General features: G+C 56.9%; 2 protein-coding genes across 2 annotated transcripts; both read right to left on the reverse strand.

The window, feature by feature from the left end:
• Window positions 1-1,416: 1,416 nt before the first annotated feature.
• On the reverse strand, window positions 1,417-12,084 carry USP19 (ubiquitin specific peptidase 19). Its single transcript, XM_023726781.1, has 27 exons — window positions 11,978-12,084; window positions 10,230-10,487; window positions 9,894-9,923; window positions 9,600-9,728; window positions 9,373-9,506; window positions 9,000-9,302; window positions 8,678-8,885; window positions 8,397-8,553; window positions 8,226-8,297; window positions 7,996-8,111; window positions 7,675-7,895; window positions 7,395-7,590; window positions 7,178-7,311; window positions 6,909-7,067; window positions 6,713-6,823; window positions 6,140-6,250; window positions 5,954-6,055; window positions 5,097-5,237; window positions 4,882-5,000; window positions 4,520-4,657; window positions 4,098-4,411; window positions 3,875-3,985; window positions 3,534-3,750; window positions 3,298-3,450; window positions 3,036-3,196; window positions 2,776-2,954; window positions 1,417-1,919 (listed from the first exon to the last, which is right to left on the reverse strand). The coding sequence occupies exons 2-27, from the start codon at window positions 10,351-10,353 to the stop codon at window positions 1,692-1,694; spliced, it is 4,068 nt and encodes a 1,355-aa protein (XP_023582549.1). The 5' UTR covers window positions 10,354-10,487; window positions 11,978-12,084; the 3' UTR covers window positions 1,417-1,691.
• A 240-nt stretch (window positions 12,085-12,324) lies between these two features.
• Window positions 12,325-26,538, reverse strand: LAMB2 (laminin subunit beta 2). The gene is made up of 32 exons (XM_004368518.1): window positions 26,454-26,538; window positions 26,157-26,323; window positions 25,936-26,071; window positions 25,781-25,854; window positions 25,157-25,345; window positions 25,003-25,066; window positions 24,568-24,770; window positions 24,357-24,477; window positions 23,849-24,037; window positions 23,468-23,647; window positions 23,238-23,350; window positions 22,932-23,011; window positions 22,709-22,841; window positions 22,292-22,450; window positions 22,086-22,213; window positions 17,493-17,625; window positions 17,112-17,304; window positions 16,897-17,040; window positions 16,456-16,687; window positions 16,209-16,372; window positions 15,903-16,127; window positions 15,597-15,814; window positions 15,386-15,482; window positions 14,925-15,297; window positions 14,639-14,823; window positions 14,324-14,565; window positions 13,896-14,244; window positions 13,360-13,567; window positions 13,142-13,283; window positions 12,882-13,058; window positions 12,641-12,800; window positions 12,325-12,561 (listed from the first exon to the last, which is right to left on the reverse strand). The coding sequence occupies exons 1-32, from the start codon at window positions 26,536-26,538 to the stop codon at window positions 12,425-12,427; spliced, it is 5,400 nt and encodes a 1,799-aa protein (XP_004368575.1). The 3' UTR covers window positions 12,325-12,424.
• Between the last annotated feature and the right edge of the window lie 326 nt (window positions 26,539-26,864).

Consider the following 26,864-nt stretch of genomic DNA (forward strand, 5'->3'; position numbering starts at 1 on the left):
GGTGAACAGCTTGGGGCCACTGCCAGGAACTGAGGGAAGAGATGGCTTTGCAGGGCCCCACACTCTCCCTCCCACAGGAAGTCAGCCAAGATCAGCTGTGGTCCTCTTTCTGTCCTCCTTTCAGAGAAGGGTCACCTGCCTCACTGCACATTTTCCTCCTGCTCTGTTCTCCCGAGAGATCCAGCCGATGCCCAAACTACAGCAAAGGAAGATCTGAGAGTAAAAGAGGAGGAGGATCCCCTTGAGATTAGACCCCAAATCCTTGCTATGATCCTCCAGGCTGAGCCTCAAGATTAAGGAGTCAGCTCTTCTTATAGACCCCAGGAATACAAACTCACAAACTGGAGCCAGTATGGCACTTGATCACCTTTGCAGATTGCAAGCTCCAGCTCTGTCATGGGTTGGGGTTCCAGAAGGCAATACCTCCTGCTGACACCCAGAAAATCCTCCTTGACCTGCTATCTGGCTGTCAGTCCCAGGCTGCTCCGGTGCCTACACCTCTGACCTTTTCTAGAGCCTCATCGGTTACTCCTCTTTCCTTTGGACATGATGTCTTAACGATGATGCCAACCACAGTCACCTCCATGTGCGACCCAGGGCCAGTGGGGACCAAAGGGCAGCAGGTAGGCCACAAAGATCTGAAGGCATTGGGGGCTTCATGACCCTCGTCCCTCCATGCTCACCATCTCTCCTCAAACCAGAGCACTTTCAAGGACACACACGCACCCACTCTGATGGGGAGGGGAGGTGGCCACCGCACCTGGTACATCACAGTCACTAAGTCTGCTTCTTATTATTTATTTTTAAAATATATTTAAACAGCAGCGGTCACTCCAAAATGCAAAAAAAAAAAATTACAATTTTTAGAATAAAATTAATGTTTATAATGCAAATCAGAAAGAATTGAAGGTACAACTGAGAATCAAATCACGCAGCACTGGGGGCAGCTGGAAAAGTCAAGGCCCACTGGTTAGGGTGCCCAGCTGACAAAAGGACCTCACCTGAGAGGTCTCCATCCCCAAATCACACCCCCCAACTCCCCATTGATGGAGCCAGTGTCCTCTAGGTTAGAGAAGGAGAAGCGGCAAAGAGCTGGCCCTCTGTGGAGGATCCCCCAAACCCAGCCCTCCCACCAGAAAGGGACCTGCTAATCGACCTCCTCCATGTTGCTGTAGGTGGGGGCTGGGCAGTCCACAGGGGGGGCGAAGCGATCAGGGGCTGTCCGCGGGGGGGCCGCCTCGGGGGCCTGGCCAGGGCCTAGTCCCTGCAACAGAATACGAGGACAGGGGTTGGGGGCTGCCCAGCATACTGCCTGGCATCCCGGGGGTGCTGGCTCAGAGCCCCAGCACCCAAGGGAGGGCTCCAAGGCAGGCGCAGACAGCAGCCGCATTGAGACAGAGAGACGAGATCGGGCCTGAACAGTCTCGCTTTATTAACACTTTAAGTACAGGAAGCAGCTTGGGCAGGGCCAAGCCCCAGGCTAAGGGTCAGAGCAACAAGACAAATGGACACACAGCTGGACGGATAGCCGCCCTAGGACTCTCTGTCCCTGTTGGGGCCTCAGTACCCACTCTCTCCCCCTAGATGCACGCACTGAGGCCCAAACCCCACAGTTGGTCCCCACCACAGAGGCAGCCTGGCCTCGTGGGCAGGCAGGTGGGCCAGCTCAGAGCAGCTGCCTGCAGGTGAGCTCATCTCCAGCGACTCTGGGACACCAGAGGATAGAACACGTTGAGCACGAGGGCCACCAAAGCTGCCACGGTGCCCAGGACAAAGTAACGGAGGCAGCCCTCGTCTGGAGTGGTGGGGCCACGTGGTGGGGGGCCCACCCAGTCTTGGGGCCCCCAGGGACCCAGGGGCCCAGGCCGCTCAGGCACCGGCTCCTCCTCGGCCTCCAGCTCCTGCCAAATCCGGGAAGCCTACGGTGTGTGGAAACGGCCATCAGCACCCATGGGGTGGCGGGACCCAGTGTCCCTGTGACCGCTGGTGCCCAGCCCACCACAAAGGTGCCCGTGATGAGCAGAGTGACACAGAGTGCCGCTATCACCACAGTCTCCTCTGCACGTGATGCCACTGAAGGGTCTGTCGCGGCACCATCACCACCATCAATGAGTCCTGTAGGTCTGGCTCATAGAGGACAGAGCTGCCAATCCCAGGGCAATCTCCTGGCTCCCTCCCACCCATGTCCAGATCCTGACCACTTCTATAGGGATTTCTCGGAGCTTGGACCAGAAGGTTCAAGGGAAGAAATAGAGCAGCAAGGAGGAGCCCAGTTCGGAAAGGAGACGTGGCTGTGCCCACCAGTTGGGCCTATGGTACCCCATGTCAACAAAAGAGGCAGAAGACCTCAAAGGCTCAGTGGGGACAGACGCCCAGACAGGCCCTGCCCTGGGTTCACGCCAGAACACAGAGATGATGACAAGGGAGGATCTGTGAGCTGGCTCGTGGGAAGCATGTGGGGGAAAACTGGGAGAGTGTCAGGTACAATCTGTTTATGGCACTATGCCCAGTGAGGTTCAGAGCAGTTGCTCAGCCTGTGCCAAGTGGGTACCTATGTGCACACTAGTGGCATGTTGGTGTATGTGCACCTTTGTGAGTGTCCCTAGGGCATGGGAGGCTTCTGGCTAAGGCTTTGATGTGAGGAAACTCTGTGATTCTCATGAGCACGAAGGCTCCAGGGGCCTGTGGCTGCAGAAGAGGAAGCTGCAGCCTCCTCTCCCTCCCGAATCTGTGGGTCAGGCTCCACTGCCCTGGGAAGCCTCCCCCATGCCTCACCTGGCTGGCAGCGGCCTCAGCTGTAGGGCCTAGGTCTGGGTGGTGCTCAGAGTGGCCTGCCCGGGGGGGCCTCTCCACAGGAGAGTTCCGCCGGCGGTAGAAGAGTACATAGGCATAACGCGTCACAACCTGGCTCTCATCCACTGTTGTCACCGTGCTGTCATCAAACAAGCGCCAGCCTACGGTGGGGTGGAAAGAGTGTGAACATAGCCTGCACTGCCAACCCTACTGCCTATCCTGTTGGTTGCATGTGCCCTCACCCACGTCGCTGCGCTGACTGCTGCGGTCATTGGGTAGACGGGCACAGGCGGTATAGTGGCCACCGATCATGCCTCCGTAGTGGTTGATGACGGCATACAGATCGTAGCTGGGCAGCTGCTCCTCCTTCTGGCCAATGCAGAACTTGCTCAGGTCCAGGTTCCTGTGGTCCCAGCCAGGAAGAGATGAGATGGTCAGCAGGTGCCCAGGATGCCCACCCGTGGTCCCATGCCCCACTCATAGCCACCGGGGTCCGTCACTCACCGAACGGGGAACTCCACCAAGTCATTGATCTTGTCACGCCAAATGAAACTGCGGAAGGAGAAGCGCTTGAGCTGCACGATGAGCACGTTTGGCAGGCGCCACAGTAGCAGCTGCTTGGAGGCCTCGCGGTGCTGTTTGCACTGTGGGCAGTACCTGATAGGGGGCAAGGGTGGAGTCAGGACCAGCAGGTCTCCAATCCACACTGCCCCACTACCTGCCTGCTACCCTGTTCTCACCAGGCCTCCTCAGGTGCCAGCACCTCAGGCCGCGTAAAAAGGTTCAGGCACTGGTCCAGGGTGAAGTGGCCAGCACGGGCAGCTTCGCCAGCAGAGCCTGGGTCCTCGGCACATTCCAGCTCCTTGGAGGCTACCAACACGAACTCCTGCAGGCGCTCGTTGTTCCGCCAGACCAGAGCCAGGCTGCAGTCATCACCTAGCTCCAGTGGGGCCTCTCCTGGAGATGAGCGAGGGGAGGGGTCATGCAGCTGTGAGGAACAGCCAGCGCAACCCATCCCATGGTTCCAACCCATCCCACAGTTCTGACCCATCCCATGGTTCCGACCCACAGCCACAGACACCTTTGTCCTCTAGCCGCTGCTCTCGGTTAGATGCATCAATTTTATAGATGAAGAACTGGGGTGTGTGCGCACTCATGGCTTCGCTTGGATGTTGGTACCCAGGAATGGCAGCTGGAGGAAAACATGGTAACCAGAGCTCCCCTGCCAACCAGGGCCTGAACAAGCTTCCCCCAACCTCCCCTATGCCCCAACCAGCTCCCAGAGCCTTTCAAAGGACTCTTACCTTCGGGCCGGGACACTCTCTCACCAGCAGGCAAGGAGCCAATCTCAATGGGCCCACTGGCCAGCATCTCTGAAGAAACTCCGCTGGTGCTGGGCAAAGGGCCTCGATCAGGGGCTGACCATGCTCGGGGGATCCCTGTGTCCCCCTCAGCCACGGGGGTCACCAGCTGGAGCTCAGGAGGCTGGATGGGGTCCCTCTCGCTGTCCCCAGCCTCCAGGGAGGTAGTGGAGAACAGTGAGGTACAGCCAGGGCCCTGGGATTCCAAAGCCATGCGGCCAGGCTGGAAGGGTGGCTGGAATACGCTCACCGAGTACCTGGCAATAGGCAGCAAAACAAGTAAGACTCCTGATCGGCCTGCCTGGCACCTCTGGACACCACTGCTCCCCATCCACCCCACTCTAGTCCAGCCACTGGGCACTTACCGGGCATAGCCCTCTAGCAGTTGAGTGAGACGGGCATAAGTGAGGCGTGAAGCAGGTACACTGACCAGGAAGGGGTAGCCGATGTTCTCAGGGCGGCAGAGGCCTTTGTGATCAGGCCAGTGAGTTTTCTGGCAGAGCCTGGAAGAAATGGGGAGGTAAGGATAGGGCCTTAGCGCCGCCTGCCATGGCTCCACACTGGGGGCAAGCCTCAGGCCCTGGGAACTGGGTATGCCAGCCCTGCCTCCCCCAGGGCCTAGTAGAGTGGGGTAGCAGGTGAGGGCCTAAAACACATGAGGAGGAAGGAGCAGGGTGGCAAGTGGAGAGTGGAGAAGGGGGATGGGGGAGAATGTGGGGGTCCTCACTGGTTACAGTAGCCCACACGGTAGCACCGGGTACAGCGCTTCAGCTTCTCATCCTCTGACTGCTGCTTCCGCTGGCAAGCTGCACACTTGGAGATGGGGATGCTGGGCACCTGGGGGCGCTACGGGTGGATCGTCTGGCTCAGCAAGGCCAGGCCAGGTGGGAGTGCCCCCCGCCCCCCGAGGGCCTTGCTGCTGTCAGGTTGGCTCCCGCTCACCTGCTGCACCTCTAGCACCACCACCCGCTCCTTAGCCAACTCTGGGGACAACAGCTCAAAGCAGAGAAGCGTGTCAGATGGGGACACGGTGTCCAGTGAGTGGGAGGGCAGGAACACACGGTGGAAGCGATTCTTAATCACCTGGGAACAGAAAACACACAGGTCCCATGTGAGAATGAGCCCTTTCCCTAGCCTTGCCCCAAAGCACAAGGAGAAGGCTTGGCCCTAATTTCAGGCCCACGGGGACAGGGGTGGGGTTCATAGCCCAGAAAAGGCACACACCTCTGCCCAATGGAATAAGAAACCTGGCCTATCAGAGAGCCAGAAAGACAGGCCTGAGGCAGCGATCAATCACATCGGTTCTCTACGCTGAGGGCCTGTATCCTGCTATCAACTAACAGGGCCTTGCTGGGACTATAATATGGCTATCATGGAGAGGTCACATTCGAGGAGGCTCTTCCCCAGCCTTCACCAATGAGAAAAAGGGCACTACCAGGCTAGAGGCTAGGAGTCTTTGGGGAGGGCCAGCACAGGGATCTGGGATGATATGAGGGACCAACAGGATGTAGAGAGGATCATAGCAGGTAGAAGAACAGTCCTGCAGTTCAACTTCTTTTTCTGAAGAGGAAAAAGCAACTGGAGCCTACCACAGAAAAGGGGAATAAACCCTCACAACATCTGGAAGCTGAGGGCATCTCTGCTGCACAGCTCCAATGCCTGGTTTCAACCATGCCATAACCGAGAGTGCACCGTCTGTTTCTGCACAGCCCGTGAACACTCGTGTGTATGTGTACAGATGCCAAAGACTGTACACGCGCCCGTGTGCTATGATACACGCAAGAGTCGGTGAGACATACCTCAGCCAGACGCAGGTTCTCAGGCTTTACGTGGACACTCTGGGAGAGGGAGTCCAACACTTCACTCGCAGTGGAGTTTTCCTTGCTGACACTGACTAGGAACTGTAGTGACAACAGTCAGGGGGAGGCGGGGAGCAGGGGCAGGTTCCCCTGGGACAGTCCAGAGCATGGGGGCTTACTCCTCACCTTGATGGGCTTGCTGTGGGGCTCCCGGGCAAAATAGAAGACGGGGAGAACCTTTTGCTTCTGTGGCAAGGGCACCGGCAGGTAGAGAAATGGATCAAAAGTGATGGAGACCTGCAGATGCACAGTGGTGGCACTGGGTGGCCGCACAGGAAGCAGGGGGCAGGGCCCTCACAGCCAACCAGCAAACTCTCAGGCTTGAGAAGATGGACCAGGATGGCTCACTGCCCTCCAGGAGAGAACAATCCCTTTCTGGCATTTGAGGCCCCACTCAGCCTGTCCACTTTACCAATTTTCCCCTCACCTGTACCCCACATGCCCTTCCAATCTTACCCACATCCCAGCCACACCTTATACTTGTTTTTGGACCTGAATATCACTTTTACCTCATCCAGGAAACATATCCTGCCTGACCTCTTCACCCCACATAGGAGCCTAAGGCCTCACAGCTGGCTTCCTTGCCCGTACATTGCCCAGAAGCATCTGAAGATGCTGAACCCAATCACACCAGGCTAGCTGGGCCAGGCCAGCAGGTCTCTTTCCAGGGGTCCCTCTCTCCCAAGGAGCCCATCACACCTTGGTACACACAGGGCACACCAGCTTCGACTTGTACTGGCCCTGAAATAGGTCTACGATGAAAGAGTCATTCCTCATCTTGTGCCGCTGCCACGCCTCCTCAGCCACCACCTGAGGGGGAGAGTGGTGAGGACCAAGGAGACCTGAGGGCTGCGGTATGCGTGAGGCATACCCATCCTCTGCCCCCTATTCTGACCTCATCGGGCCGCCCATCTGAGTCCACGGTCTCTGTGTAGGGCTTGTTCTGGATGCGGTTCAAATCCTCATGCAGCCCATCTAACAGGAAAGCCATGAATTCCTGGGCATCGTGCTGCGCGTAGCCTGTGAACTGGCTGGCCTTGCTCGCCACAATGGCCTGGATGCAAGGGCCAAGATGTGAGGGTGGAACCCCAGTACTCACTGTGCACCCAGCTGGTTGACCCTCCCGACCTCCTCCAGCCAAGAGTGGGAGTAGCTGCAGGTCACCTTCAACTTGGAAGGCTGGAAGGCATGGTGGGTGCCCTTCCACAGCGCCCGCAGCAACACGGCAAAGCCAATGGCTAGCCGCCCACCGGTCCCCAGTGGGTTGTTGTAGTTGATCTCGGCCTCAAAGGAGCGGTCTAGGAACAGCAGTCAAGTAGAGGTGTGAGTGGGAGAAAGCATCCCTCTGCCCGCTCCCCCAGGCTCCAGGCCCTGCCCTCACCGTGGAAGAAGTCCCGCAGCTCCCGTGTGTTGGACAGAGACTGGATGACACTGTTCATGAAGCAAGTGTTGCCTAGATTGACAAGGCCAGTGAAGCCTGGCAGACACACCTTCTTCTCTTCCTCCTCCTCTTCCTCCACACTGTCTCCACTTACAGGACTGTGTGGCATTGGGGGCACCATGCATGTGGGCTTAGGCTGTGGGGACAAGGGGGCTATGAGAGAGCAGCCTTGAGGCTTCCTGGCCTCAGTCCTTGGTCCTCCCTACCCTAGGATTCTCACCGAGGCCAGGTGTGGCTCTGGCTTTGGGGCTACATGTTCCACAGGGGTACGGGCTGCCACACCATCCAGCCCTGTGTCCTCAGATCGAACCTTGGGTTTCTCCTTCTCCACAGCCCGGGCTTCCTCCTGACCTGTCAGTGGATGGGGAGCACTGCCCGGAGGGGTTGAATCCAGAGGGGTTGGACCTGTCGGCATGGCAACCTTTGCACCACCCACTGCACCTTAAAAAGGGGGAATGAGAGGGCTGGTGGTTAGCAGCATGTGGTGATGTAGGGTCCTGGCCACGTGGGGCTGGGCAATGAAGGGAGCTCGTGTGCAGACCTCGTGCAGCTGGGGCCTCCAGGCCCCCCCAGCGCTGACTCTGCCGCTTACGGAGGCAGATGTCGATGCGAGAGGCCGTGAAACAAAAGGTGCACTGCTCTGGCTCAATCAGGTTCCTACGAGAAAAAACTAAACTCAGGGACTAAGGTGGAGCAGATGTTGGGCTAGACAGACCAGGGAGATGGAGCCCAGGATGGAACAGGCATGGGGTGGGGCCGGGCACCACCCACCTGAGCTTCACCTGCCAGCGGAAGATGGTGTGGGGCCCACAGCCCGGGTGCAGCCTCAGGAAGTTTCCATCCCTACAGAGGGAGAGCAGGGGCAGGGCAAGAGGAAGGGTATGAGATATGCTGTTCAACCTGTGGCACGCTGCTTGTCTCATCTCCTGTCCACCCACTCACCTGGTCTGGAAGATGAGCGTGAAGTCCTGCTCACGGAAAAGCACTCGAGAGGTGTCCCTGCAGATCTCTTTCACATACACGTGCACCACCACTGAGTCTGGCCCCTTCTCGTATGAGTCATTCTTGACAAATGCCAGGCTCACCATGGACTCGGGGTCTGTGTTGGGACCATGGCTCAGTGCCACCCAGGACAAGTTCCAGTCTATTACTATTCTACTCCCTACCTGCCCTCCAACCTTGCAACCCAGCCTAGGGCTCCACCTGCTCAACCCTGTCCCCACCTTTACTATCCACCAAGGTTGCAGCATCTGCTGCCACTGCCACCTCCTCCTTGGGGCAGTCACTTTTCCCAGTGTCTCTGCTCCGGGCTGTTGCTGGGGAGACTGGGTCATTCCTGGGGGACACTGCCTTCTCTTGACTCTCGTCTGAACCCAGGAGGCAGGTCTGGGGGGTCAGCAGTGGTACTCGGAGCTGTTCCTCAGCCACAGCCTATTCATAGAGAAATTATGGGCAGGATCAGCCCTGGGTCTGGCAGGTGGACCCCAATATAGACCATGGCCTTTCCCCCAAACTTCCAACTCCCAGCCAGAGACCCCGCCTCACCTGTGTGGCTGACTCAGCCAGGAAGGGTGGGGCATCGCCCCGCGGTCCAGGACCATCCCTGCGTGCTTCCCCCTCAGGCCCTCTGCGGAGATGCACAGCCCTCTTGGCGCTGGGCCCTGCCTGGGTCCCAGGGCCAGCCCCTGCGCCTACCTCGCCACGACCCTGGGCCCGCTTCTGGTTCCGGGCCTCCTGCTTGGCCCGGTGGGGCTCAGGGCCTGGCTCCAGGGCAACAGGAGATAGCTCCTGCCCATTCTCCTGGCACCGCAGCCCTGGCACCAGCTCCTGGGTCCCTAGAGGTTTCTTCTGTCAAAGATACAGCAGTCAGGCCCTGCTCACCCTGAGCATCCCCACCCTTTCATGCCCCAGAACTCACCAGGAGAGAGGGCCACGTGAGCAGAGGCACCTTCTTGGGCAGTGCCAGCTGCAGGAGACCACCCTTGCGGGCCTGCACTTTGGTGCAAGAACTTTCAATCTCAGCATAGAAGACACCACCCCACTGCCGACCATCTGGAGACAGAGTGGGGGCAATGAACTGGGGCAGGAGAGATCAGAAGACTCAAATGTATTTCTGGGCTCTGGGCTCAGAGCAGATGGACGCACCTGGAAGCCTCACCACACAGTCAGTGTCTGTGAACGCAGCATCCACCTCCTCCAGCCGCAGAGCACCCGCTCCCACGCGCAGCTTAACAATTACCTCGTCTGCACTCTGCCTCCAGTCAAGCAACAACTCTGTAAACAGAGTGGCAAAAAGATCATGAGAGTATCCACTAGCTCCTGAGAGGGATAAGCAGGTACAAGAGCCCCAGCCCTAACAGGACTGCTCCAGATGGGAGTTACACCTCCAGAGCTCCCTCCTCTCCACTAGTGCCCCTTTGGGGCCCATTCATTACTCACCCTCTTTGGTCTGCTCCTCCCGAGTGGACGCTGACCCCGACAATAAAGGAAAGAACAAGGAGACCATGATTGGGAGGCGGCCTCCAAGGCACTACCACCCCACCAAGCACCATCTTCAGAACCTTGGCCAATTACTCAGCCCTCAAAGTCAAGGTTCCACCCAGCCTGCCATGGGTCCTTCTCTCAGCATCAGACCAATACAGAGGGAACAGGGAAAAAAGGTCACCTCTTCAAGAACGTACTTCTCCCCACCAGCTCCCAACCCCTAGTTTTGTAAATCCAGCTGGGGAGGGGGGACAGAGAAGGCCGTGAGCACCCAGGGAATATCACTCCCACCTCTCCTAGGATCTCCATCCTTGCTCTCCTGGTTTGCTCGATCTTTCTGCTTCTTCTTACTAGTGGCCTCCTCCAGTCCTGGAGGCCCTCTCCTTGGGCCCGTCACACTGGCCCCACCAGACATCTTGAGCCGCTTAGTTGACAGCCAGAGTGCCCCGGGGTCGGCAACAGCGTCTGGGTCAGGGCTGCGGCGCTTCCTTCCTGGCCCAGCTATCTTGGCAACTCTGTGGCCAAATTCTCCAGCAAGGAACCCACAGCCTAACGAGAAGGGACCAGTGATCACTGACAAGGCCCAACAACTTGCTCCTTGGCTGCAGCCAGGGCTCAGCAACCCAGGACACTCCTAACCCTACGGAGCAATATCTTCCGACCACTTGACGTAACCCTAGACTCCCTCAAGCTATTCTGAAGGGAGCATAAATAACACAGCAAGCATTACCAGTCAAGCCTCCCCAATGCCTGCCATAACAGACCCACAAAGCTGGAAGCCTGGCCGAGGAGGAGCCAGGTCAAGGCAGCTATGGCCTGGGACTAGGCTCCTCCACCAATCTAGAGAGGAGCCATGGCTCCAGCCCACAGGGCTGGTGCTCTGGGCAGGGCGCTCACTTTTCCTTCACTCTCACTGGCTGCTTAGTCACCACCCAAGAAGTAGGAGGTGGAGGAGGAAGACAGGAAAGGAGGAGACAATCAAGCAGCAGGATGATCAGGCTCTGTGGTTGAGAACAGACCCAGCCCAGGTGCTGCCACTGCCCAGCCAAGGTCCCGTGGCCAAAGCACCCCCACCTGCCTCCTGACACTTCCCACCCTTGCCGGAACTTGCTCCTGTGCACTGCTCAGTTTTTCTTTCTCCATCCCAAGAGAGATCCCTCTCCCCAGCCATTACCCCAAGCAGCAAAGGGCCTGCAAAGGCTAGGGTAAAAAAGGTAAAAGTATCCAGATGCCACCCTGCCCCTTCAGCATTCTTCCTCCCGGCAGGAAGGGGCGTATGAGACTGGAACAGACATCATTCACTTGCTCCCAGCTCTGAGCCACAAAGACCTCCTACCCAGTTTCCCCACAGACGGGCCAGTGGATTCTCAGCCATTTCTCCATCCAAAACGAAGTTCCTCAAAACCAGATACTGAGATGAGGGTAAGGATGAACCATGGATCTAGGACGCCTGACAGCGTCAAGTCTGCCCTGAGCCAGTAGCAGGACAGAGTGTCTAATCTGTGCTCCCCAAGGTGTGTGCATGTTGGGGGGAGGGGGAGGGGCAATCCTTCTTGGAGTCAGATGTGGTGCTGAAGGGCTGGATTGAATGACGGCCGGTCCAAAGCCGAGGGGCGAACACCTGCCGCTTCCTCACACCCAGGTCCCGGCCGAAGGCCGCACCCCTCCCCCATCCTCGGGGGACATCGAGGCGGGGAAGGGGCTGTCTGGGGACCTAAGCCGGCCTCATACGACCGCGTCGAGATACTGACCACAGACCAGTGCCTCGGCCGGACCGCGACCGACCTCCAGCCTCCGAACCCCAGGCCCATTACCACCTCCTCCAGGAAGCCGCCTTGCTCGCCGCCAGCCCCCTTCGAGAAAGAGGCCGGCCACGGGCGTAGCGTAACGGCCCCGCCGGCGTCGGCAGGTCCAGCGCGCCTCGGGGCTCGAGGAGTCGGGGCTGGCACGGCCCGTGACCTTGAACAGGCCACCCCGGGCCCGTGCCGCGGCCTTCCCCACTCCGGCCAGGCGGGCGACTGGCTGCCCGTCCCACTCACCGAGCGAGGCCGCCACCACCAGCCCTCTTCGGGCCCTGGCAACCTGCTCTCGGTTCCGGTTCCGGCGTTGGGTCGGTTCCGGTTCCGGCGCGCCCCTCCCCCGTCCCGGCACCGCTGCCGCCGCCTCTGTGGCTTGTTTTGTTTCGATTTATAGTTACGGCTCCAGGAGGTGGAGCGCCAAGCTGGTGACGCACTTCCGGCGAGAACGGTGCACGCAGCTCCCGGCAGCTCCGGGGCGGGCCCGAGAGGAGGGGCGGAGCTCCGCCCTGCCTGGGCCGGGCCAGGGACATACCCGAAGTTCCTCCCAAAGACCCCGCCCGTGCCAAATCAGAGTCGGGACAACACAGTGGGGGTTCACACCGGTTTATTGGGGGGCCGGGAACTCTTCCATGCATAGGCACAGTCTCGCATGCGGGGCAGGGTACTAAGGTAGACCCTGGGCAGGGGTCACTGGCAGGTGTTGTAGATCTGGACCTGCAGATTGATGGCTTGAAGCACGCTACGCATCCTGGCCTCCAGCCCGTCCAGCTGGGCTGCCTTGCCCTCCAGCGCCCGCTCATTCTCCTCATAGGTGCCCTCCAGCTCTAAGAGAGGCAGGTCTTAGCAGAGGGGTCCCACTCCCATAGCCCCAGATCTCGGATGCCCACCTGCCCTGCTCCTCACCCTGCAGCCGCTGCAGCTTGTCCTGAGCAGCCTGCAGCAGACCTCGAGCCTCATCCCGCAGTTGCTCTGCCCGCGCCTGCGCAGCCAGCACGCCCTGGGCCTTGCGCTCAGCCAGCTCCCTCACCCTCTGGTACCGATCGCCCAGTGGGCCTTGTAGCAACTGTGGATGCAGAAGATAGGGTCAGGATGGTGGCCCAGCCTCCACCCACCAGGTCTTCCAGCTGGCTCTGCCCCAACCCACCTGCTCAGCCTCCTGGGCGCGACTCTGGGCACTGCCTGCTGTTTCTTCAGCCTGAGAGGCTGCCAGGCTATTCCCTGCCCGTTTCAGTTTCAGAGCCTCCAGGAGAGCATTCAGTTGGCGAGCCCGCTTGCCTGCAGAGCCCAGTGCCTGCTCTGTACCTGCCATCCTTTCCTGTACCTGCCATGGGTGGGCCCAGGGTTAAACAGATCCATAGAGCATGCTCATAACCTGGCCCAACTGATATCCCAGGGAGACCACACCTGGTGCAGGGTCTGCTCTGTGTCCCGTATGTCAACTGCTGCTCCCCGTATGGCACCCTGGGCAGCACCCTGTGCCCTCCGGGCCTCCTCCAGCGCTGCCTGCACTGTCTCTGCCTTCTGTTTCTCACCTTCAGCCCGGGTCCTGGGAGAGAGAGGAAATCAGGGGCTGCAGGTATCAGGACCAGGTGTCAGGGATGGGGGCAAGAATGAGGTCAGACCGTGCTCGGCGTGCATCCTGCAGGAGCTGCTCAGCCCGTCGCACATCTCCCACAGTACGTGCCAGGATCATGTCCACATCTGCCAGGCTTCGGACTCGCTCTGCAATTTCGCCTGCCAGGTGCTGGATCTGCTCAGGTGAGGCTGGGATGGAGAGCTCGAGCACCCGTGTCGCCACCATTTCAATGCTGTCAGGATCAGCCCCCTCCTCTATGGTAACACAGGCAAAAGCTTTTAGGGATACAGAATCTCCAGCATAAGCACGGGGACAGAATCGTGGGGTGTCGATGCAGGGACCGTACATGGAACATGGGTTTGCCAGTACACATAGGGATGTAAACACCGGGATGGGTACTATGGGGCACAAACTCAGAGACATAGACTTGGGGACCATACATGGGCAAGGGTTCAGGGACCAGACATAGGGTCATAAGCACAGGTCCAGTACAGGTCCTGAGGCCCAAGTGTGGACCCAGAGAGAGAGAGACAGAAACACAAGGGAAATAAGCACATGGCCTGGGCCGCATGGGGGGCTCACGGTTAAGGAAGTCCTTGACGCTCTGGATAAGTTCCCGCAGCTCCTGGTTGGCCTGTTCCACCCGTCCTCGGGTAGCATTAGCCTTGTCTCGGGCCGCCTGGGCCTGCTGCTGTGCCTCACCAGCCTGCCGACGGGTCTCAGCCACCTGGCTGAGGATGCCACCACTTTCTGCCAGTGCCCGCTGTAGTTCTGCCTGCGTGTGCCGGGCCCGGCCCAGCGCCAGGTCCGCCATGGCTGCTGCGCCGTTGCAGCTGAGGCCCCCACAGCGGGGTTGCCCATCCTCATCCCGACAGCCGGCACCCCCGCAAGGGCTTGTAGAGCAGGGTGCATCCCCTGGGGCCCCACACACCTAGCAGGCACAGAGTAAGTAAGGGCTCTGTGGAATGAACAGCCACGCCCACCTGTCCCACCCTAGACCTGCACCTCACCAGTTCATTTAGGCCTGTCAGGCTCAGGGCGTTGGTACGGGCATAGAGCTCGCCCAGTGCCCGCTGGTTGGCTGCATGTTTGCGGTTGAAGTTTGCCCTCTGGGCACCCATCAGCACCTCTGCCTGCTGCCGAGTGCCTGCTGAGTTGCTCACAGGGCTGGGCACTGCCAGGGCCGAGGTGTTGGCACGACGTTCTGCCTCTGCAGACCGGCTGTGGGCATGGTAGATGCTGTCATAGGCACCTAAATTGGGCAGAGGCAGGCAGTCAGCTGGAGATCAACCCTGGTCTACCTGCCTAGCTGGCCAACAACTTACCCAGGAAGTTTGAATGTTTGAGCAGATCCAGATGCTGGCTGAGCTGCCGCAGCGTGAGATTAAGTGCAAGCCCGTCCCGCTCCAGCCCACTTAGTGCATGGTTGGCATTGAAGTTCTCATCCTGCACATCTGTCAGTTCTGCCTCTAGTTGGGTCAGGTGTTCAGTGGCCTCCCCAATTTCACGCCTGCACCAATGGTGGTGGGGGGGCATTATTTAGACACGCTTCAGCCCTGGTCATTCGGGCCTCTGCCCCATCCCACCACATATCCTCAGACCCATGCGCACCGCAGCTCCTCTGTGGCTTCCACAAGCTGTGCAGTGGAGGCAGCTGAAGTGTTCCGGGCACCCACAATGCCCTGCACGGTGCGCAGCTTCTCCTGTATGTTCCAGAAGCTGCTCTCAAAGGCGCCCAGCACACCCGTCTGCTGCAGCTCCCGCGCCCGCTGCTCTAGGCGCCGTGTACGGATAGCTAAGTCCTGTACCACACGGTCCCAGTCCCCAAAGCATGCATGGCAGGGGTGGCAGGCAGGGAAGACACCTGAGAAGCCACGGGCACACTGGTCACAGCGCACGCCAGAGACACCCGGGCGGCAACTGCAGTGGCCCGTGGAGCGGTGACACTGAGGCGAGTCTATTCCATGAGGGTCACAATCACAGGCTGCAGGGGAGGGCAAACCTCACTTAGAGCTCCAGTGGCGCATCCTGGAAAGTCCCCCATCCACCACAGCCCCTGCTGACTCCCTTACCACGGCACTGCAACTCAGGGTCTCCCCAGTGGAGCTCCTGGCACTCAGAGCAGGTCCGCCCACCGAACCCAGCACGGCAGTGGCACTGCCCTGTGAACTAGGATGGATGAGAACAGGGCAACGGTCAGAGCCTCTGTCAGGCTGAGTCCTGGAGACCTGAGGCTGACAGCTGGTCCCACCCACCCAGGAATGCACCAGGAGGGTTTCATACCTCATTGCAGGTGGAGCCTGTGGCCCAGCTTGGATGACAGGCACAGGGCTGGCAGCCACAACCACTGGTGAGGTTCCAGAAGTTGGGGGCACAGCGGTCACAGCTCAGGCCCTGGACATTGGGGAGGCACGGGCACTGCCCACTGCTCGGGTCACAGTGGCACCAGTTGGTGGTCGGGCACTGCTGGGGATCTGTACCCAGCTGGTTGCAGGTGCAGCCTATGCCAGCCAAGATGAGCAAACTAGTCAAGGGGAGCCCAAGCAGCAGATCCCCACCCCAGCCAGTCCCTCCCATGCCCACACTCACGATGACAGCTCTGTTGGGCCGCCTGTCCATGGAAGCCGGGCTTGCAGTGGGCACAGTGTGGCCCCTCCGTGTTGTGTAAGCAGCGCAGGCATTGCCCCGTGTGGGGGTCACAGGCATCAGGGTCCATGGGGTCAATGTTCCCACTACACTCACACGGTTGGCATTGGCCACCTGGCCTTGATGGGTCCCCAAAGTGCCCAGGGGCACAAGCATCACACCGCGGCCCTGCCCACAGTCAGGGGGAAGGAGTGAGTGCTCAGCCCAGCTGCCCCACCCTGATCCCATAGCTCTGTTCTACCCCCTCACCTGTGTAGCCTGCCCAGCAGTGACACACAATCTGCTGGGAGTACCCATCCTGGTGGCAAGAAGTGGCAAAGTGCCGCTGGCTCCCAGGGCCTTCAGGGCAGGGGCAGGGCCGACAATGGCCCCCGTATGGCAGCCGTGGGTCCCCATGGAAGCCAGCAATGCACCTTCAGGGAGGGGCGGGAAGAGATGTGTCATCCCGGAGCAGCCTGCCCACCCACCAACCCACTCGTAGCTGCTCTAGGCTCACCTGTCACAGTGCTCACCCCCCGTGTGATCGCGGCAGCTCAGGCAAGCGCCTGTATGGGTGTCACATTCGTCTGCATGCCCGTTACAGACACATGGCCGGCATGTAGGGAAACCCCACTGGCCACGCCGGCAGCGGTCGCAGCGAAGCCCAAAGGCACCAGTTCGGCAGGGGCATTGCCCACTGGTCCCCTCGCACAAGCTGCTGAGCGCCCCCTCAGGGCTACACTGGCAGGCTGGGGACAGGGCAGAGGCTGAGTCTGGGGAGGTGGTTTGAGGGCTGGCTGGGTGGGATCAGGTTGGGAAGGTCAGGGAATGGAACTACAAGTGACTCAGGAATGAGAGTATGGTGTCCAAGGTAGGTTAAAGGCAGGGAGGAAGAGGGAGAAAAGCAGTGAGGAGAGAGAAGAATAGGCGGGGGAGAAGGGGCAATGCAGGCAGGTACCTCGACAGCCTGTGGGACCAAAGCCATAGTAGCCAGGGGCGCAGAGGTCACAGCGGCGCCCAACCACTCCAGGTTTGCACAGGCACTGACCACCATGGGGGCTGCACTCAGAACTCAGTGAGCCCTGGGGGTCACACTGACAGGCTGTGGGAAGGAGGGCCAAGTCAGGCTGGGGCTCCAACACTACCCCACCTACCCACACCATAAGCACTCACGCAGGGCACCGTTGTAGAGCAGAGTAGATGCACTGATGAGGAGAGGAGCACAGGCTTCAGAGGGGGGAGTCTTGCTGGGTGCCAGGCCCTCCTCATGGCAGCGGTAGTGCTCAAAGGTGGCATGGCGCTCCAGGGCAGCAGCATCACCTCCACTAAACATCTCCAGCACCAGGACACGGGGTAGCAGCACCAGCTGGAGGGATGAGCAAGGAAGAATGAGGTTAAGACCTAGGAACACATTGGCACTGCCACAGCACTTACCTTAGCACTGCTATGGATCTGCCCCTTCTGTCACAGACCCCTCCTACCCAGTTACCATCACAGGCCCCACCCCCCAGGCCCTGCCACCTTGGTTGCTATTGGGGAAAGGAGATAGTTCACCGAGTCAATGAGCAGGCCGGGTCCAGAGTAGGGGGTCCCAGGCTGGGTGCCTCCCCCTACTCGCACAAGCTTCAGACGTGGTGTATAGGAGATGCCAGGCTCAAGGCAGACAGGTCTGGGAAGCACAATGTACCTGGGAGGAAGCAGGGGAAGGTATAGGGTGGTCATTCAGGGTCCCTGAACACATCATCCTGGGCCTCTTCCACTCCATGCCCACCTCCCAAAACATGGGCCACAGCAGAGACTAGGGCTGGGCTGAGCTGGGCCAACAGACAGCTGGGCAGCTCTACTGAGCATCTTGTATGGAAGACTTCCATAAATGTTGTTCGTTGGAATCAAACACCTTTGCAGACCAGTCTTGCTGGAAACACTCCATACAACCTGGCAAACTCACAGCATTTCCTTGAGACAAATACTTGATATTTCTGCTCAACAACCACTTCATGCTTACTCCGACCCCACCTACAATGTCGGCTCCTCTTCACTGATACTGCACCACTCTCCAGCCTCCCACTCTAGCAAGGCCTCTGTCCCGTCATGCTATACAGATAGACTGCGCCAAGGTCACCAACAACCACCATGTAGCCAAACCCAGTGGCCACTTCTCTATTCTTAATCTGACTGCAGCATTCAGCAGCATGTAATGAAATCAGTGTGTCTTCCTTCTTGAGATGCTCTTTTCTCTTAGTTTCTGGGACCTCACCCATACCCCTGTTTTTCCCCTTAGATCCTCCTTTTCTACTGAACTCTAACACTGGAGTGCCCCAGACTAGGTTCTGGTCCTCTTTCCTTTCTCTGGCCATTTCATCCAGACCTACCACTTTAGTGATGAATCCCAAATGTATATCTCCAACTTGACCCCTCCCAGTAGTTCTAGACACAGAAATCTAACTACCCACTGGCCTTCTCCCCCTGAATGTCTAATCATCTCAGAACTGCTCCTCTCATGTCCCCATCTCAGTAAAGGGCCCCACCCACATCCAGATGGTCAGGCCAAAAACTCTGGAGTCTCTTTTCCACCTTCTCTCCTTTCCCCACATGTCTAAGACACCAGTCCTGCCCTTCACCAGAATCCTCTAGAACCTTTCCTCTTCTCACCATCTCCACCATTATGCATCTGTCCGACCCACCCTCACCTGCCAACTCAACAGCCTCTAGCAGATCTTCTGGCTTCTACTCTGGCCCCCTTTAAGTCTATTCTCCATTCATCAGCTAGAGGGATCTTTGTGAAACATAAGTCACAGTTGACAAAATGTCTATAAATGGCTAAAGTCAGGTTCATTATGCTATTCTCTCTGCTTCTGTGTATGTTTAAATATTTACATGATAAAAAGTGATGAAAACATAAAAGACCTATACAATGAAAATTATAAAACACTACCACAGGAAACTAAAGAAGAGCTACAGAAATGGAAAAACATCCTGTGCTCAAGGATTGACTTAATACAGTGAAAATGTCAATTCTACCTAAAGCGATCTCTAGATACAATGCAATCCCAATACAAATCCCAACAACATTCTTTACTGAAACGGAAAAAGTAATGACCAACTTCATATGGAAAGGAAAGAAACCTGAACAGCCAAAGCAACATCAAAGAAACAAAGCAGGAGGCCTCACACTCCCTGACATCAAAACATATTATATAGTCATTGTAATCAAAACAGTCTGGTATTGGTTCAATGATGGACACGTAGACCAATAGAATAAAATTGAGAATTCAGAATTAAACCCAGCCATCTATGGACAACTGACTTCAACAAGGGGTCAAAGTCCATTCAGTGGGGCAGAAACAGTCTCTTTAATAAATGGTGCTGGCAAAACTGGGTATTCACCTGCAGAAAAATGAAACAAGACCCATACCTCACACCATACACAAAATCTAACTCAAAATGGACCAAAGACCTAAATGTCAAACCTGAAATGATAAAATTCCTGGAAGAAAATATAGGGAAAAAACAATGGGACCTAATCTTTTGCAAAAATAGGATAATAAACATAACAACAAATGCACGAATAGAAGACAAAATAGATGGAACCTCATAAAAATTAAAAATGTATGCTCATCAAGACTATTGAGAGAGTAAATAGACAACCTACAGACTGGGAAAAAATATTCAGAAACATCTGATAAGGGTCTAATGTCTAAAATCTATAGAAAACTGCAACAACTAACAACAAAAAGACGAACAACCCAATCACAAAATGGGCAAGGGACATAAACAGAACCTTCACCAAAGAGGATATCCGAGAAAGCAACAAACATATAAAAAGATGTTCACAATCATTAGCCATTAGAGAGACGCAAATCAAAATTACAGTGAGGTACCATCTGACCCTAGCTAAAATGGCACTGACAAAAAAAAAAAAACAACCGATAACAACAAATGTTGGTGAGGATGTGGGGAGACTGGAACCCTTATTCATTGCTGGTGGGACTGTAAAATGGTACAACTACTGTGGAAAATGGTATGGCACTTTCTCAAAAAAATAGAAATGGAAGTACCCTATGATCCAGCAATCCCACTCCCAGGTTTAGACCCTAAACCAAAAACCAAACCTGTTGCCGTTGAGTTGATTCTAACTCATAGTGACCCTACAGGATAGAATAGAACTGCCCCATAGGGCTTCCAAGGCTGTAAATCTTTACAGGAACAGACTGCCGCATCTTTCTCCCACAGGCATACACCCTAACCCGTTGCCGTTGAGTCAGTTCTAACTCATAGTCACATTATACCCTAGAGACCTAAAAATAATGACACGAACAGACATATGCACACCTACGTTCATTGCTGTTTTATTTACAATAGCAAATAAATGGAAGCAATTGAAGTGCCCATCAACGGATGAATGGATAAGCAAATGGTCGTGCATAAATACAATGGAATACTACACCACCATAAAGAACAATGATGAGTTCATGAATCATATTATAACATGGATGGTCCTAGAGGGCATACTGCTAAGTTAAATAAGTCAACCATATGATCCCTTTTTTATATGAAGATAAGAATAGATATATAGAGACACCAGTGTTCATTGGTGGTTACTACGGACAGGAGCAGGGAGGGGAAATTACGTTTTAGTTATTTATTTGTTTTGGTGAGGAGAAAAGTGGCACCAAATATGGATGTAGTGATCACAGCACAAACAAAGTAAAAACGTGTGTGAGCACACATGGATGGGTATAGGCATATTGACATATGGGTAGGTACAGGTATGTACATAAATGAGAACAGATAGAAATCTATATGTACATGTAAACACAAATACATTGGTGCAGGCACATATATGCATTGAAGACACAAATAAGGATACTCCACAGATATAAACAAACACCTTCCATGATTGGTTTTCTGGGTTTGAAAGCTTAGGACCATAGTCTCATGGAACAACTCAGTCAACTGGCATAACATAGTTCACAAAAATCATGATCTGCATCCTAGTGAAGTGAGTAGTGTCTGGGGTCTGATAAGCTTTCCAGTGGCCATCTATGACACAACTACTGTTCTCTACTTGCCAGAAACAGAACAGTTAGAAGGTAGCCAAAAGCTCAGAGAAGAAACAAGTCTACACAAGCCACAAACCTCATCTACCCTGAGACCAGAAGAACTAGATAGTGCCCAGCTACCACCACTGACCTTTCTGAGTGGGGTCACAACAGATGGTTCCGGATAGAATGGGAGAAAAATTTGGAGCAGAACTCAAATTCTTATTTAAAAAAAAAAAAAAAAAAGCCAGACAAACTGGAACAGTAGAGAACAGAAGACTCCCTGAAACTATTGCCCTGAGTCACTCTTTAAACCTAGAACCAAGTCTATCCCCTGAGATCACCTTTTAGCATATTACGATATTACCCATAAGATTGGTGCTCTACTTAAAAACCATCAGTGTGAGAACAAAAGGTCAACAATTACTCAAAAGCAAGGATGAGAAGGTAAGGGGGCAGGAAAACCAGAGTACTGGAAAGAGAACAAACGGAACACACACAAAAAGAGCATGTTGACACATTGTGATAAATGTAACTAATGTCTCCGAACAATTTGTGTGGAAATTGTCAAATGGGAACCTAACTTGCTGTGTAAACTTTCACCAAAAACTCAATAAAATACTATTTTTAAAAATGATGAAAAAAAAATACAGAAAGCAAATACTACACAAAATGTAATAAAACATCAATCAGACCAGTTACATCCCTGCTCAGGGTGCTCTGATGTACCCCTCTCACACCCTGGCCCACTAAAGAAAAAATCCAAGCTCCAGGCTTGACTGACAGGGCCCCACGCGGTCTGGCCCTTGCCCACTCCTCCACTGTGCTCCCCTGTGGGCACTGCCTACAGTGATGCTGGATGGTTTTCCATTAATTCCTGGCTTGGCCTCTGGACCTTAGACCAAGAGATCAGGCCTCTTTATGTCTACTTCCTTTCTCTGTCCTAGCACCACGACCAACAGCACAAGGCAAGCAGTACTCAGGAGGAGACACTTGTACGTGTGTGATGTCTGGCTGGTAGTGGGCTCTTCTAGGTGCCCTGCAGGGAAATTAGGGCTGGCCCCACAACCCCCACCATTGTGGGTGCTACTATCAGTGCCCTTACCTGCTGTCTGGTCGCAGAGTCCCTCGGATGCGGTCGTCTTCGGGGAGCACATGCCCGCACGGACTGAGAGCAGACACAGGCCCTGGGCGCCGCACCGTCAGTTCCATCTCTGCCCACTGTTCAGGGACCTGGGGGGACAGGATGATGTAGGAGGCGCCCCCCACACACAGAGGTTGAGCTCAGGGTCAAGTTTCACAGGATCTGACCTGAGGTTCCAAGCGTAGCAGCAGGTCGTAGTCCATGGCCCGTGGCACAGAGGACACCAGAAACTCAAGCACCTGGCCTTCCCGAAGTCGCACGAAGCCTGGCCCGGTCCAGGACGGAGTACTCCCTACGGTTGCCACACGCTCCACCACTTCCAGCATCTAGGAGTCGAGGCCAGCCAGGGTGGTGGCTCAAGCGAGGCTCCGCCCCTTTAGCCACGGTACCTCCCCCAAACCTCAGCTCTGCCGCCGAGGCCCCGCCCAAAGCCGGACACACACACACACACACACACACACACACACACACACACACACACACACACACACGCCCCTCCACTCCGACAAGGTACTGTCCATAACCCCCGCCTCTCCTGCCACAGTCCCGCCCATGCCCTGCCCACTGCCGAGACCCTGCCCCACCTGCCCTCTGGAGTCCTCCGCCTCCCAAGTAAGGTGGTCTAGGAAGGGCCGGAAGTAACCCGGTTGCACCTGCTCACAGCGTCGCCCGACCATGTGCTGACGACAGCGGCACTGACCCGTGGCCTCGTCGCACCTGGGGGGTGCCGCGGTTACTCAGGAAGAGCACCCTGCCCCACCCAGGTTCTTACTCCGCCCCTTCCCAGGCCCCTTATGTCTCACTCACTGGGGATCCAAGGCACCACCTACATCGCAGTCACACGGGCGGCAGCCAAGCAAGTCGTGGCTCAGGCCCCAGTGGCCAGGCTGGGGAAGAGGGAGTTGCTGGGGGCCAGAAACAGACCCCCTGCCACCCAGCAAGAACCCAAACAATGGCTCTCAGCCTCTAGCACCCCTTGGTAACTTGGCCTCCCAGACCTGAGTCCTCTCTAAGCCCTGAGCACCCATCCATTGGGGCATGGACATGGTTCCCAAGCCCTGTTCTCTGAGAACAAGTCCAGAACCCCAGGACCCTAGCCCCCTCCAGTCGAACCAGGCAGCGGTCGCAGCCACGTCCAGTCACCAGACGCTTGCAGAAACAGGTTCCACTGCTAGGGTCGCAAGTGGTGCCCCCAGACACCGTGCCCCGAGCATCACACTGACACCCTATGGGGAAAGAGTCTCATCAGCACTTTGGGGAGCTGTGGCAGTACTCGGGCTCAGCTGGGTCAGGAGCAAGAGGTCAGGAATTAAAGATCTGCACAAGAGTTAGGAGACACGTACGACGGCAGCCTTGAGGGTCACTGGCACTGAGCCCAAAGAAGCCATCACGGCACTGCTGGCAGCGAGGGCCCACCACATGTTCTTTGCAGCGACACTGGCCTGAGACCAGCCCCAGTGCAGGGTCATCATGGGAATCACAGTGACCGCCGTCTTGGGTACCCATGGGGTCACAATCACAGGCTAGGGGTGAAAGGAGGTACATGGTCACCCTCTCCCAATTGGCCCAGCCCCTGTCCTCTCCTAAGCCCCCCACCCTGGACCCCTAGTCTGGCTCTCTCCCAAGCCCCTCACCCCAACTCCCTGCAACCTGGAGGCAGTCTGGCTCCCCATCTCCTACCCCAGGCTCAGCCTGTCCTCCCCTATGCCCAGTCCCAGCCTCACAGCGGCACACAGCAGGGTCCCGTAAGTCCTTGGTTGGGTCACGATAGAAGAAAGGCCGGCAGAGCTCACAATGGCGCCCAGCTGTATTGTGCTGACATGCATCACACACACCTCCACTCATGTTGCCGGATGCCAGGTACATGGCCATGTCGAAGTGGCAGCTGTGGGAGTGCCCATGGCACTCACACTCTGGCAGGGGAGGCAAGGCAAAGATCTCGAGGGTGACAGGTATAGAGGGCCCTAGTACCACCTTAGGTCCCTGCCATAGGCCAGAATTTGTGGGTGGGGTCTCAGGGACTTCAAGGCCTCAGCATCATACTGGGCCCTTACCCAGTGTAGATCATGGAGGAGGGCTAAGGGTATCCCCAGGGACATCAAGGTTTAGATAACTTTTGGACACAGCCTGGCTCTTTGGGGCTTGACCAACCAGCTCCAGGTTCTACTCTGGCCACCCTAGGGCATGGCTAGACTGAAGAGTTCTGGGCCTGGGGGCCAGGTTCTCACTCACTCCTGCAGGTGTGACTGAGGCCGTCCTCGGCCGGATGCCAGGGCAGGTCATGATAGAAATCCTGACACTGCTCACAGTTGAGGCCACGAGTGTTGTGTTTGCAGACGCAGGCCCCGTGCACCTAGGTGGGGTGGGCAAGCAGACGGTTAGCACTGTCCAGCCATGCCTGCCCCTGCCCACAGCCCTAACCTAGCTGGCTGAAGCCCCTCACCATGCCCTCAGCATGGGCTGGTGCCCCTGGGGCGGGTGCACACTGTGAGGCGTGTCCATAGCAGAAGCAGTTGCCACGCACGACCAACTCATAGAGGGCATAATAGTACTTCTCGCGGATCTCCCGCCGTGGGTCAAGCAGGTTGTCTCCAAGTGTGTGCAGCCGAGTCAAGTTCACCCTTAGGTTGGTAATCTTCAGCAGGTCTGAGTGGGGGAGAAAGCTTGTGAGCCAGCTAGCCAGGCCTTGCTGCCCCATTATGCCCACCCAAGGGCTGCAGCTGCCAAGGTCACCTTGGGAGATCTCCTGTCTACCGCCACCCAAGCCAAACTGGGCTTGGCATCTGCCCTAGGAAGCACCCAGAATAGCTACTGTGGCCCCAAATAGCCACCAGCTGGATGCTGGGACTGCTCCAGGCTCAAAGCGTGGAGCACTCACTCTGGATCCGTGGGCTGTAGGGGTCCGGGATGGGGATGGCAGGATCCAGCACACGGTAGATGACCTGGAAGGGGAGGGAGTCCATAGAGACACTGGACTCTGCCTCAGGCCTATCATCCCCCACCCTACTCCCCACTCACTTCTCAGCCCTCACCTCGCCTTCAGTGGATGGCTCAATCTCTGAGTATCGGGACTCACAGACCACATCATCCCAGTGCCGCGGGGGGGCCAGTGGGACTCCTGGGAAGTCAGCCCCGCAATCATAGGAGAAATATCGATATACATGCCAGGTACGGCCGAAGTCAGCAGAGCGCTCCACCAGCATAGCAGCAGGGCGAAATGTCTGAGTAGGGGGCATGGCTGGTCAGTGGGCATTCGGGACTCAAGACCAGGCCAGGCCTATCGAGAGCCCTGCCCAGCCTGGCCTGACCCTGCCCTGCCCTCAGAGAGCTCACAGACAAGTCAGGGTGACCATCAGAAGCCAGGAAATGACCAGGGAGGGTAGCCATCTTTAGCGGTGAGGCTTGGGGGTCATAGGGTCCAGGGAGGGAGCACCTGACCCAGCCTGAGAATTGGGAATTGGGGCAACAGAAGAGCATGAGCAAAGGCCTAGAGGCATAAGGCAACCAAAGGTGTGAGAGATGAAGAAGCCTCCCATGCAACCAGAACACAGCAGATGAGGAGCTCAGGGAGGCCAGGCCAAGGAGCTGGGGCTCTGACCAGGGGCAATAGGGAGCCAAGCATGGCAATTCAGGCAGGGTCCCAGACATGCGGGCACCTTGAAGGTCATAATGAGGTGTGTGAAATGGAACTCAGCCTCCAGGTCCAGCTGGATGGTGACCACGGGGACACCTGGGGCAGGAGCCAGAGATCAGGGACTCAAGGCCACAGTCAAGAAGTCCTGCTCACCCCATGCCCCACCCACGGTCTCACCATTCTCTGACTGCCACCAAGCTGCCCTGCGCTGTGGTGCAAAGCTGGTGACGACGTTTTGGATGCGATGGCTATTTGGGTTGTCTCCAGCAGAAAAGGGGCGCTGGGAGTCACACAGGAAACACTTCTTCTCGTCCTGAGTTAGGTCACGATCAGAGTTAGTGCCTCAACTAGTGCCAGCCCCGCTCTGACCAGGCTCCCCACTCTACCTCCATCCGAACCTGCAGGTGACTGACGATGCAGTAGGGCTGGGGTCCACGCAGGCCGCAGGTGGATGAGGCAGTCAGTCCGTCAGCGCGACCCACCAGCAGGTCCCCCGTGGCTGGGTAGCAGCTTCCCCGTGAGCAGCCCGGCACATCCGGGGCCCGGGCCAGGGCGGTGGCCAGCACTGAGGGCAGCGGGTTAGCCAGTTCTGCTGCGCTCCCACCGGGCAGCCCCTTCCCATGAGCCCCAGAAGCTGCCACCCCAGAATTCACCCACACATCTAACAACCCCCAGCCCTCACCAAGCCCCCTCACCACTCAGCAGCAGGCCCAATCGAAGCTCCCAGGGTGCAGGCTGTCCCCATCGGCCCCTCCTGCGTGCCCCCGAGGCCCACTCCATCCTGAAGCGGAAGGGAATCCGGGATGAGGAGGAATGAGGGTCTAGGGGTCTGCGCCTATCTGCCCCCTCCCTTCGTGGCCCCGCGCTGACCCTGCCCGTGTGAGTACTTGGCTGGTTCCCAGCCCAGCCCTCGGTCGGTCGGTCGGTCCCTCCACGGAGTCCGGCGACTTTGAGCAAAGTTGGGAGGCGCGGCGGGAAGGAAAGCACGGAGCGGATCGCGGGAAGGAGTGCAAGTTCGCACAAAGGGCCGCCCCCTCCCCCCTTCCCACCTCTGCCCTTCGAAAACGGCCCTTACCCAAGAACTAGATTCCAGCCGTCTCATTCGC

This window comes from Trichechus manatus, unplaced genomic scaffold (genome assembly GCF_000243295.1).
Source record: "Trichechus manatus latirostris isolate Lorelei unplaced genomic scaffold, TriManLat1.0 scaffold00001, whole genome shotgun sequence".
NCBI classification, from domain to species: Eukaryota; Metazoa; Chordata; class Mammalia; order Sirenia; family Trichechidae; genus Trichechus; species Trichechus manatus.